This window comes from Trachymyrmex cornetzi, unplaced genomic scaffold (genome assembly GCF_001594075.2).
Source record: "Trachymyrmex cornetzi isolate Tcor2-1 unplaced genomic scaffold, Tcor1.1 scaffold147, whole genome shotgun sequence".
In the NCBI taxonomy this organism is placed as follows: domain Eukaryota; kingdom Metazoa; phylum Arthropoda; class Insecta; order Hymenoptera; family Formicidae; genus Trachymyrmex; species Trachymyrmex cornetzi.
The window spans coordinates 5,778,647-5,791,544 of NW_017296059.1; the positions used below are offsets into that span (position 1 = coordinate 5,778,647).

General features: G+C 39.7%; 2 protein-coding genes and 1 long non-coding RNA gene across 11 annotated transcripts in view; 2 read left to right on the top strand and 1 right to left on the bottom strand.

The window, feature by feature from the left end:
* Window positions 1-606: 606 nt before the first annotated feature.
* Window positions 607-1,689, bottom strand: LOC108757680 (uncharacterized). The gene is made up of 2 exons (XR_001939913.1): window positions 1,272-1,689; window positions 607-817 (listed from the first exon to the last, which is right to left on the bottom strand). It is a non-coding gene; the product is annotated as an uncharacterized LOC108757680 (long non-coding RNA).
* A 352-nt stretch (window positions 1,690-2,041) lies between these two features.
* On the top strand, window positions 2,042-3,742 carry LOC108757678 (mitochondrial intermembrane space import and assembly protein 40). 9 transcript variants are annotated; one of them, XM_018502177.1, is made up of 3 exons: window positions 2,042-2,358; window positions 2,898-3,064; window positions 3,177-3,321. In XM_018502177.1, exons 1-3 carry the CDS (start codon window positions 2,114-2,116, stop codon window positions 3,227-3,229), a joined length of 465 nt encoding a protein of 154 aa, XP_018357679.1. In that variant the 5' UTR covers window positions 2,042-2,113; the 3' UTR covers window positions 3,230-3,321. The 9 variants fall into 9 exon arrangements, 8 of the variants coding, with proteins under 8 accessions (XP_018357679.1, XP_018357680.1, XP_018357677.1 ...); XM_018502178.1 differs by having other exon boundaries at window positions 3,180-3,321; XM_018502175.1 differs by having other exon boundaries at window positions 2,898-3,104; window positions 3,177-3,294.
* A 1,141-nt stretch (window positions 3,743-4,883) lies between these two features.
* Window positions 4,884-12,898, top strand: part of sima (HIF-1 transcription factor component sima) — a 47,068-nt gene continuing 39,053 nt past the window's right edge. The window contains exon 1 of the mRNA XM_018502169.1: window positions 4,884-5,504. Coding sequence (XP_018357671.1) covers window positions 5,461-5,504 — 44 coding nt within the window. The 5' untranslated portion in view covers window positions 4,884-5,460. The remainder of the gene's footprint in view (window positions 5,505-12,898) is intronic.

Genomic DNA, 12,898 nt, shown 5'->3' on the forward strand with positions numbered 1-12,898 from the left:
GGTGAATGGCGGCACCTACCACCACTTCCTTCTCGTAGCAGGCGGCGGCCATGTTGTCGGGTGCCTCCTCCTCCTACTATCCGGGCAATTCCGCCGGCGCGCCGCCGTGGCCGTCCCTTCTCGCACGCCCGACGCTGACGACCCACGATGACCCTCGAACGCTAGGCCCTCATGACGCGAAACTCTCGCGATGATTTTCCTCGACGACGGTCCTCTTCTCCGTCCGCTCTTCTCCGTTGTCTCGAACAACGTTTTGATTATCCCGTTTCGCCGTCCCCTCGTTCGTCGTCGTCAAAGCGCGCCGCGGAAGCGAGGAAGAGGCCGGTTGAGATTGTATTCGTCCTTGCGTTGTTGAAAACAATGACGATGACGATGACGGGGACGAAGTTGCTGGGGTGGTCAGTGACGACCACGACGATACTCCCCGACTAGACTCACGCACTCTCGAGCGAGTCGGAGTAAAAGGATATAGCTCATCGCCGCGGTATAGCCTTAGCCAAGGGTTGGACCAAAAGGATATATCCAACACCGAGGAAAGCTCGATTCCGAGACTAGTTCAGCGCGTGCGACAAACGTATTGTAGTATTATACTATCGCGCATGTTTCTTTTTTTCTTTTATTTCGGACAAAAAGCTCATTCTAGTGTGCCAATTACGTACGGGGGCCCCTATTACTCTCCTTAGCGTTTAATGCTCGTTCGTTCAGGACGGTCGGTCTTCTCTCGTCACCGTTCGCTGTCAGGACCACCCGTTCTGCAGCCCTCTTCCTTTCTCCCTACCTTTTCTCTCTCTCTCTCTCTCTCTCTCTGTCTCTCTCACTCTCTCTCCCTTTTCTTCCTTCTTCCCGACTCCCTCCCTCTCTCTCTCTCTCTCTCTTCGTCTACCTCACTGACCGGTGTCTTCTTCGTCTCTCCTTGTTCGCGGCCACCTCTCACGCGTGCTTCACTTCACTGTCACGAATCGCTCGAGGGTCCGGGTCGCGCAACCCGGTCGTCGCCGATGCCCCGCTCGCGGATCAGCACCCCGCGCCGCGTGTCAGCTTCTCGCGAGGCGAACCCGTGGGAACCCCGTCGCGTAATCAGCACTGGAGTATCGTCGGGGTGTCGTCGGGCCCGTGCCGACGTCCGACTGACTGACTGGGCGTAGTAGCGCGTTCGGTTCGCTCAGTCGCGACTCGCGTCTCGCGTCTGTGTGTGCGCCGTCGCCGTCTATATCGTGCGACGCATGGGTCCCCCGGTTCGTTCCGCCTCCTCGGATCGTCTCTTCCTGCACGTCTCTCTCTCTCTCTCTCCCTCACGTGCACCCTTATACCGTATGTACAAAAACCACGGCGACCGTTTTCCACCCTCGCGTCCGCGTGTACGATCTACGATTCGAATGGACGTGTCGGGCACGTCCTACACACCGCGGCGTGCGGACGCGTGAAACGTGCGTGCGTACGTGTTATGTATGTATTTTTTTACATTTACATATAATGTATGTATGGGTGTTTGTATGTGCGTGTGTGTATGCGCGAAGCGCAACGCGGGCAGATGAACGCGGCTCGATCGTCGCGCACTGACAGCCGAGCTGCGACTGAGAGCCGAGTTCCTGGGGGACCCTCGACGGGCTCCCCTCCCGACGCTCGACGCCCGACGGACGCTCGCCTCGCCGGCACTCACGCGTGGTCGATCGTCGAGAGCGGGCTAATGCCGGGTTTACACGCTCCGAAAGCGACGAGTGTGAAACGTCCAATTTTTACGGTTTAGAGGATCCACATTTATTTATTCGTACGCGCTTCGAGACACTTGAAAGAAATTTGAATTTGTTTCTGAAAATTTTTATTTAATTGTACGTCACTTATTAAATTGTCGAATCAAAACCGCTTGAATTTTTCTCTTACAATACAATAATATATTTTTCATTTACTTTTTTAATAATACACTTATTGTTGTTCTAATTAATATTAATATAACATAACGGGGTATGTATATTGTTCGGAGTAAAATTGTCATCAGAGAATATCGCCTAATTGGAGTCGTAACGTGGTGTTAAAAGACGGATTTAAATCCCCTTCATCGCACTGCGCTTCGTTTACACTTTGTGCACTCGGAACGAAATAATTTCCGAGGTTCATGGAAGAGAGAGAGGAAGAAAGAAAATCTCTCTTGTCAGAAAGTTTGGAAGAAAATTTAAAGAGATGGATTTTTATTCTTGGGAAAACGCGCTGGCCTATCACACGTTTAGCAGTACTGCACCGGCGCTGCTGTCTGTGCTGTCCACCAGTCCACCACTGCGAGCCGCAAGCGAGAGTGCGACAGAGTGCGAGAGCACGTGAGGTGAGGGACGTTCTGACGCCGTGCAAGTCAGTGCATCACGTGTAAGTACCGTCCAGGATTTCTGTGATGTCCACTCCTCTGTACGCGAGGTCGACATGAGCGGCGAGTCGGCGCTTCATCGTAAGATGTATTACTTAGACGTTTCTCTGTTAGTACATTCACTATTTCATCATACGTAGATCACGGCTAGTCACTGCATGACATAACCTAGACGCGCGACTCCTTCGAATTTCAATCTCATTGTCGAGCGAGCGCGACGACCATCGGCGTCGAGAACCTCCTTCTTTTTCTTCTTCTTCTTAATTAATGGCTCCTGCCTCCAGTGAGCGGAGAGGCAATACGGCCAGATCACATCGTGTAGAAACTAATGATAATGCGATACAGTTGCACAGTCAAAGCCGGCCACACTTTCAAAAATATACAAAAGGTTGATGCAACACTCGAAGCGAGACGAGACACACGTCCGTCCCGGTCGAGCTGCCACCATAAATTTTTTTGGCGCCGAGAATCGAGAGATTTGCATGCTTAGAAAACTCCTATCTGCAATACATGATACAACAAAGCTTATTTCTATTTGTAGAGAAATTCCATCTGATCCCGATCTGATAGTGTCTCCTGTGTATCTCAAGAAGAACATTCTGGAAGCCGTCCGATCGCTGTTTGGAGAGGAAGGAGCCAAGAGTCCTGTAGACATTCTAAAGCTCTCTCCTGAAAAGCGTAGATTTGTCCTACGCTGTCCAGATAACAGTTACGTCCGACTGCGAGCGAGTCTGACTCTGAGTACAAAGTACGAGGGAAAGACTTGCGTGTACACGATTCATCGAGCATCGCCGAATTTATTGTCGTTTACTGCCGACAGTAGGACGTTCCAGCACGGAGATAGTCCCTCTTGATTCTTCGCCATGCCACTGATACGTAAAGAGGGCAAGGACACCATTATCTTCGCGTCTAAGGAGGATCATGCAGTACCCAGCAAAATCAGTCTTCCTGAACCGGAGCCCAGCCCCGGGCTGTTGTTGCCCAACGGTGAGATCAATTGGAACTGCCCGTGTCTAGGAGGCATGGCGACTGGGCCATGTGGTTTAGAATTCCGTGAAGCCTTCACCTGCTTCCACTATTCCACCGTAGACCCAAAGGGCTCGGACTGTCGCACTGCGTTCGAGACGATGCAGAGCTGTATGTCGCAATACCCGGCTCTGTACGAGAACAAGGGCAGGTTGACAAACGACTTGGAAGACGACGAGATTGAGAGAGAGGTGGAACAGAAGAAGCAGCCACAGGAGGGTAGTGAGGACAAAAGAAAGGTGGTGGTTGCTAGTCAAGGCACGGCGGATTAGCAATAGTAGTCTCTTACATGTATCTTACTATCTTAATTACTTTAAGAATTTAATTTTACCTGTTGCCTGTATAGTTCAAAATAAATTTTTTGAAAGAACATTTGCAATTAAAGTTAAATCTATTAAGTTTACGAACAATTTAGAGCAAGTAAAATTGTGGCTCAAAATAATCCGGGGTCCTCCGAAGAAAAACTTTACTGCTATACATATGAGTGAAAAATGCTATATTTGGTTCTTCGTATTAAATAATATTTCTTGAATTTTCGTGAACTTGTACAATTTCCAGTGCATCGATTATTTGTTGCAAAACAGTCTTAAACCGAAGCTGGAATAGTAATATAACATACTAAATTTCACTATATTTAAATCTTATACATTCTCTTTGCAAACTAATATAACTCGGAATGAATTTCAGTTCTGTCTGGAAAAAAAAACTTTATTTTTCTTTGTATTTATAATTTATATTACAACTTTCACTTTTATTCTTTTTCCTCTTCTTCGTAATACGCAAATACGGATATATTTCAGTTTAAATATAGAAAATGTGAAAAGAAATACCAAACTAAAATGGAAAGTATCTTATTAGTTGTATCTACTTTTTCCTCATTTAAATCTGTCTTCTTTTCACGGTACACTTTATTTAAGGAATGTCTTTAGGAGATGCACTATAAAAGTTTTCTCTAAAATTAACTCTGTTCTGCACTCGGAGAGACAATACAATTCTTTCCAATCTATTACACAATAGTTCTTCGAGTAATATCCTAAGGACGCCCACAAAATGTTTTAGAATACCCTCTGGACATCCTTAGGACATCTCTTGTGTTGTATAGGAAGGGATCCTTCACAGGTAAATCGAATAAATGTTAAATAAATACAGAATATTATAAAAAATAAGAGCACGGAGTCTTGTATGACATCTTGTACAAAAAAATGAGCCAATCAAAATCTTTCACATTTCCTACTTTTTCATGCAATAAAAGATTTTGATTAGAGTTGATTTTCTTATATTTTACGTTCACCATGCATTATGCAAAGGTCTCTTCTCCTGCCTTGATTATGATTTCGTGAGAAACTGAGAGATGTTAATCAACGCAGCGCGCAACGGTTCAAATCTGCCGCGTGCCGTCTAGGTCGCTCGCTACTTCTCGCAGACGTCGCCCGATGGCGGAGTCTGGCTTCGTGACGTCGTCGACGTCGAGCGCGCGCTCGTCCCACCCCTGTGACCCCTCGGATAGTCATTCCATTCCGCTCGCGTATGTAGTCGTGACACCAGCATCGCGGATTATCGGGCGCAACGCGATAATAACAGAGTCCCGCCGTTCGCCAGTGGCCGTTCACGGTAGCGACAACGTCTCGTTCGTCGTGGTCGTTGACGGTATGAGTTTGTCGTTACTCTCGCGGCCCGTGCGCCCGTCGGAATTAGTGTTGAGAAGCGTCGTTGCCCGTTGTCCGAGTTGTCTCTCGGTCGCAGCCGTCGCAGCGCAGCGCGACGTCGAGCAGTGACACGCGTCACGCGTCGCGTGCGAGCATCGAGTATCGATCACCGATACCGACGCCGAGACGGATCTACGGAGCGACAGAGACAGAAGGACTTATAGACGGTGAACAAAGTGCGGTGAGCTAAGCTAAGTTTCCGCCAAGTCGGCCGGTTAGAAAAGAGCGGAGCTCGTTAGCGCGCGCGCGCGCGCACGCCCCCGGATACGTTCCTTGGCAGTGACCGAGAGTGTCCTGGTTTTCGTGCGCCGGTGCTGCTGGTGGAGAAGCGCGTCGCGATCATCCCTTGGTCCACCGTAACGTCGCCTCATCATGGACACCCATAAGAAGGAGAAGAAACACAAGGAGAAAAGGAGGTGAGTCGCTTGCGCGCGCGCGCGAGAGAGAGAGAGAGAGAGAGAGAGAGAGACAAAGAGAGAGTGCGTGAAAGTCGCGTCTTTATTTTCGGATCGACCGTATGGATCCAGGATGACGTGAATTTTCACTTGCGGTTGTATCGTTCGAACGTCCGACAAACGTTGACACGCGATCTGTTTTTTTATTCCCGCCACTAGACTGTATAAAACTGTCTTTCTTGTTTTCGCCAAACGTATCAAACATGTATCTATCTCACTTTAAGTTCCAAAAGTAAATACTAGTTTAGCCATAAAAAATCAGATTTATGGTAATATCGCTTGTAATTCGTAAACTCAATGGGATTTGGGCGAACATAGGAGAGAGAGAGAGAGAGAAACGAGAAAAACGTGCGTGTATGTGTGGTTTGACGCAATCGCTCCGCTTCTTTGATCTACGAGATCGTCGCTCTGTCTCTTTTTCTGATTACAACGCTTCATCTCACTCGCACTTCTCGGCGGCGCTCGTTTCCGTCTCTGTTTAACGCCACGTGATCCCATCTTCGGTCTCTGTCGCTCTCGTGGATTCTTTATCGGACCTGTCGCTTTCTCGTTCTCTCTCTTTCTATCTTTCTCTCTCTCTCTCTCTCTCTCTCTCTCTCTCTCTCCTTCCTCTGCTGTTAAGTCTCTTAAATCGGACGAAAGAAATTCTAAACAAGTGTCAATAAGATGCCTCGTCTTTCTTTTTTTATTATCCAATCTGTCTTGTTTTGATTGGTCTTTAAGTTATTTACGATACCGCACTGTTGCTCCAGTTTTGCTCTCCCTTCGCATCATTACGACTTATTTACGACTTGCTACTTTATTAGGATTGATCTAGTTTCTTTATTCTCTTATTTATACGTCATTAAGCTAAATTTCTGCTGTATTGTAGCCACCTATGACTTTGTCTATTAACTTGAGATTTGATTCTTCGAAAATCGCCATTTGTTTCTGACTCGAATTTTTGAATTTGAATCAAATTTAAAAAAATAACGTATTATATTTCTACATCTTCAGAGTTGCCATATAATTGGAAATCAGAGAAATTAGGGAAATGTCAGAAAAAATTTTGCAAAATTTTCTAGAAAATTAAAAGGTTTTACTTTAAAAACGCTTAGTATGGCTACATCACATCTACGCAGTTTTGGAATATCACCAACTTAACAATTAAAAATGCAAAAAGTATCATCGGTACATTAATAGTAATTAACATTCTATGTTAAATAGTTCTCTCAACAAAATATTTGACGGTTTCCAAATCAGGTAAAAAAATTTCGAAATATTCAAAAAAATTACGAAATTTTGTCTGAAAATTAAGAAAAAGCTAGAGTATTTTAGAATGAAGAATTTGTGGAATCCTAATTTCCTTATTTAATGTCCCCAAAAGGAATCATTTTTTTCCTGTTTTTTCTCTTTAATTTTTCAGCGACACGCTCGTATGCGAACGATCTTTTTTATGTCGTGGCGCAACAAGCTCGTGAAATGTACACGCAATATAAACTACCGCTTTTCGAACGTAATATTTACTACTTCAAATATCGTCGATACGACATCACCGATAGTCGTTTTTAAAAAGAGCCCGAGGATCGATTTCTCTTTTTTCTTGATCGCGTGCACGCGCGCGATCGCAAAGCGTTTATTATACAATCGTCGACGACCCCGGTTATATTCCAGTGTTTCATTAGGTGCTATTACGTAAAATGATAGAAGTCTCGGTTATCCAGGAATATGTCCCGCATTTATATGTTCTATATTCACACGCGTAGTTGTGAAAATTTCATCATATTGCATCATCAACGGCCGAACGTACTCAATCTTTATCAGTGAACAAACAACAGAACAATATGTTGCTATTGTAATATTTGTGATTGCTTTCGATTAATTGTTTAAATAGATGGATAAAAATTTTTAGTTATTTCCTTGATGAGTCATCATCTATCGATTTCGTCGATCATTTTTATATATTATAAAATTATAGCAAGTATATTATCTTCACTAACAATAAGTAAAAAAATAAAACTCTACAGGATGAGCTCGGATGTTCCGGTCAGACTGTGGAGATTTTATAGATTTAATTTTGAACAAAAAGTTTCCTATAAACGTAGATTGGAAAATGCTAATTTCTTAAAAGTTAGCATCCAAAAATTCTATGAAAACATGGTCTTTTTTATATATTTTTATAAATATCAGAGAAAGTACGCGTTTTTAACGAAAATAATTAGAAAAGTTGAAAATTAAGTTATCTTTTAAATGAGATGAAAATGCGACACATGTTTATGGGAAACTTTTTGTTCAGAATTTTTCCTGAAAAAAATCTTAAAGTTTGGGCGTAGAACATTAAAGCCCACTCTGTATAATAGTATACATACACAAAGAGAATTTTCTTTTAAAATTTACCCTAAAAATATGATAATCGTACAGTACAATACAATATTTTAAAGATTTTTACCATGCACTTCAGTAAAATCAGTCAAACATATTTTATACTTTATTGTAGTTTTATTAATGAATGAGAGAGTTTACATTAAAATTCTTCGAAATACAATGTTATCCCACGACTACTCTATTTTCAGAGTAAACTCTAAGAAAAAATTCTCTTCGTGTATCAGTAGAATCAAGATTCTGCAACCGAAATATTGTTTCGATATTTTCAGCCATTTAATTTGAATTAATTATTTCCTCGATAAAATGATAAAAAAACTGTTTACGGTTTTTCGACCTTGGAATTGAAAAAAATTATTGAAGAATGTACGTTGCGAAATAAAGTCAATTTTATTATTATTGCTATTAAAAGTACACCTTTAACCACTCACTTATGTTTTCTCACACGAGAGAAGCCAATTCTTTATCATGCGGCTAGCAGCGTCCATGACAACGATAATTCCAAATTAGACAATGTTATACTTCTATTCACTCCGATTTCGTAAGAGCGTAAAATGGAAAATTTTGTACGGTTGAATTATGTGTGTGTCGGCAATCAGTCGTCCAAAGTTCAGACTTTAACACCAGTGACAATTGGTGATCTTCTATTTTTCATGCTCTTTTCGTACGTCAACGTTAATTATAATTTGGGAGTTCCAATCCATCATTCCGTATTAATTCTAATTGAATTGAAGCCAATAAAAAATAATAACGTTCCTCTCTCAAATATCTGACCGGGGAGATATTGTTCCATCGTGGTTCCATTTCTCAAATGGCGAATATAAATAAAGAGGTTCACGTTCGCGTGATTTAAGAGGACGTTTCCCGAGAAGTGGTCCATAGGGAGAGTCACGAAGAGTTGCCCTCCCTCTCTTTTGAATCGCGAGGGTCTCTCGCGTGACACGCTCTAAAATAACCTGCTCGGAAACTGTGAAACTACGAGGAAATCGTTAGCGTCATAGTCGGGTCATATGATAGTTATCGGTAGACCGTAACGAGACGAAAACAACATTCGGCACGTATCATGCAGGCACGATAGGCGTTCTAAGCAACAACAAAAATATTTCATTTACGTAGGGTTATCATTATCAAATATAAAAGTATAACGATAGCAATGCGATGATTATTACTTATCCCTTTTACTTGGACTTTCTGTCACGTAGTCACGTAGTTACTGCATCGAACAAGAACTCTAATTCTTTGTTATCGCAATATTCCTCTGACGTAAACAATTTTTTTTCCTGATTTACGAAACTTTAATTCATGTGTGGAGATTAAAAATTCAATATGTTTTTTTACGCGTGAGATTCATGAATATTTTTCGTAGTATATATCAAGTTGAGAATCTGAATAATTTTACAGAGAGTAGAATTAGTGGTGCAGACATTTCTCATAGAACTTGAATTTGAACTTTTGCGAGCATTGAAATCGAATTATGAGGTATTGAAGAAGAAAAAGTTCGATCATTTAAACTCCAGTAATTAAGTAATCGAACTTTCAATATTAAATCTTATATATCATTAATTAATTAGTTAAATACAAGATATTTTTATTAAAATCTGTAAGAAATATAATTGTAAATAATTATATCGCCAAGAAAAGGCGATTTATTTCTTAGGCAGTAAGAGATTAATTGCAGTTCTGTATAAAACAACAAAATAGTAACCTGCTCAGATTAATTACACTTTATATAAAATAGCAAAATAGCGACGTCTGCTGAGACTAATCAGAAAGCTTAATATTATAAGAAATAAAGACGTATAATCGCCACATAACGTGTTTTCGATTAATCTTGTCACAATGTAACTTATTTATGCAAGCCAAAAGTTACTGTGTCTCGCCAAGTGATCTATAGAGGTCGACAAGGGGGTGGGCAGGGGAAGTAGAGATTAATATGTCAATTAGAGTGTCTGCTGTGACAGTTATTTCTCTGTATAAGTGATGATATGAGCGAGGGGAGTTCTCTCCTTTCCAGCCACGTATGCATAGTCTGCATAGTCTGCACAGGATGTTCAGCGGTGTTATCTGTCAAAGACAGAACCAGAAAGAAGAAAAGAAAAGAGTTTGGCTCGATTTCGTCATCGGTTGACGTCATATCCTTTTTAATTCTAACTGGAACGTTTATTTCGACGAAATGTTAATTTTTCTGTAATGATATATAATTTTTCATAACTAGGAAGTTGCGGTAGACGCTGATTTCCCTTGACATTTGTGATAACCCGACTCCAAACTAGTCAAGACTCCACCCGTTAAAAGATGATGTGGCAGAAGTGAAATATTGTGTATATATCACGACGATTACGCGTGCATGCATGACCAACAGAGGACTTCTGAAAAATTTTTTTCCTTAATTGCTCGTATATCGCGACTTGGCGTTGACAGCATTACGCATATGGCCAACTAAGTAAAACATAGGTTGAATTTTATCTCTATAAGACCCAATTCTGCCAATGTAAAATTAACTTTAATCTCAATTTACTCTTTATCTTTTTTTAGAATTAGATACTCTGGTTTCTTTCTTTTTCTAATTCTTAGAAATAAACACTAAACTGAGATTAAAGTTAAATCTTACATTGGTGGAACCAGGTCTAAATTGAATTAATGAATTTAGAGAATCGAGAATATAAATTCAGAGAATTAATAAATTTACAGAAAAATTTATTCATTATATTCAAGTATTTAATATAAACAACTGATTTAAAATTCGCTATGGTAAATTGTTTATGATTCTTGTGTGTTAATCGCAAGAAATACTACACAGAAAAAATGGTTTTGCTGAAATATCTAAAAATTTAAGTAAATACAGATTCGAAAATAATTATTTATGACTCAAGCTAGTTTTTAGAATGTCAAAACTTTCTGTAACGTTGCTTGAGTTTCCTATATAAGTATTTTGATGGTCTAACAAAATTATGTTCAGATGTTTGCCGGTGTAAAGTTGGCACCCCATTTTGAAAAAATCGATATTTTATACAGTTCCGTTTGCACCCACAATAGTTCTACAGTTCCTGCTAAGTTTTAACAATAGTTCCGCTGATTTAGCTAAAAAAAAAAAATTTATAAATGGGGTGCCAACTTCGCGTGGCACCCCAAGTATCGCAAAAATTAATTTTTATCACGAAATTCTAAAGTTCTCGAAGAGTTCTACAGTTCCTGATAGGTTTCAGCGACACTTCCGTCCTCTAAGTATTTTTAAAGCCGGTGTGAAGTTGGCACCCCATTTTGAAAAAATCAATATTTTATACATAGTTCCGTTTGCACCCATAATAGTTCTACAGTTCCTGCTAAGTTTTAACAATAGTTCCGCTGATTTAGCTAAAAAAAAAAAAAAATTTTTAGATACCTATATAATTCAACAAAAAACCATTCTTGTATATTTTAGATCGAGAATTGCAAATTTCCATGAGAAAAAACCTGTAATATATATATATATAGGGTGCTTTTTAAATAGCGGACACTAATTATATAACATTATTATAAATCGAAAAGTTCTCTACAATTTTACAATTTTCAAAAAAACATAAAAAATTTGTTAAATTGCTGGTCAATTTAACTCGTGATATTATTGCGGTAGTTTAGTGGAGTTAGCGTTTCAAGACCGAAAAATCATTTCGGCGCGCGTGTCTAAGGACTACATACGTAGTATATAAATTCATATAAGAATCATAGATTTAAGATCCAGTTAAACTATTTAAGGCTTTGATTTCTATAGTTTGTGTTATCACATATACGGTCCTGTAATATATTATATTGTTTACAATTTTCGCAATGGTTAACGAAACATTAATTTCTAAATATTGCCGAATAAACGCATATTCGGCTGCCCAATCATTAACGAAAATTGCAAAATGGTAGAAGACTGTTTGATTCAATTTTTTATTAGGAAGCATTATAGCGTTATGTGATTAGGCAATTGCTTACTCGGCAATCTTTGGAAATTAATATTTCAACAATTATTGCGAAAATTGCAAAATGGTAGAGGACTTTTCGACTCAATTTTTAATCAGAAATAGCGCTATATGATTAGTGTCTGCTATTTAAGAAACACCCTGTAGATTGCTTTCTGTTCTCAAGATATCTAATGGCGAATTCGATTGGACGCACTAGCGCACGTTGGTGCATGTTAGCCGTTGTACACTGATTTAATTTAAGTGTAAAAGTGAAATAGAAATATTTTGAATTATAAAATACATATTTTACCTAACAGCACAATAAAGTATATTGACTTATGTTAGTTTACATCGTGCACTTGATACGGGTACTAACTAGTAACTTTCTATTGAATTAATTTTGGTGATACGTATAAATATATACATGTATGTGTATTTAATTAACCATTTTGATGCATATTATATCAATTTACTACATCATTCTTTGAATACATCGCTGAAATTAAGATAATTTAATAGAAAGTTACTAATTAATACGTGTATCAAGTGCACGATGTAAATTAAGCCAATGAGTATTTCACGATTTAATCGGTTTTTATGTTTATTTATAATAAACGTAGACATTTATAAATAAACATAAAAACCGATATATATTTACATTAACTTTTGTACGACGGCTTTAATGTGCACCAGTGCGCACTGATTATGAGTACGTCCAACCGAATTCGCTATAAGACTTCTTGAATACATAACCGAAATTATACGACATGTCATTAAATTCGATTGGAGGATACTTAATCGCGGTTTGGAAAAACCTCGCGCGTCACTACTATATAAAAATCCTAAGAAACAGCATCATTTCCTGTGCAAACGGACTTTGTACGTAAATGTTTAGACACTTCCTGCCCAAATCGGCTCAGAGTATTGTATGCATATCGTATGTCATATCCGGAAGTGTTAATCATCGCTTAAATATCCATGAAATTTAGGCGTGATGAAAAACGGACTGCTTATTTGTTTAACCGAGTGTAACATGAAGATTTTATATATCGAAGGCTGTAAGAA

What these genes read in the sequence shown, in the direction of transcription:
- LOC108757678 (XM_018502174.1), top strand. Translation starts at nt 2,114, where the DNA reads ATGGAAGAGAGAGAGGAAGAAAGAAAATCTCTCTTGTCAGAAAGTTTG. An exon ending in TGCAAGTCAGTGCATCACGT is followed by an intron (nt 2,359 to 2,897) that starts GTAAGTACCGTC and finishes TTCTATTTGTAG; the next exon opens with AGAAATTCCATCTGATCCCG.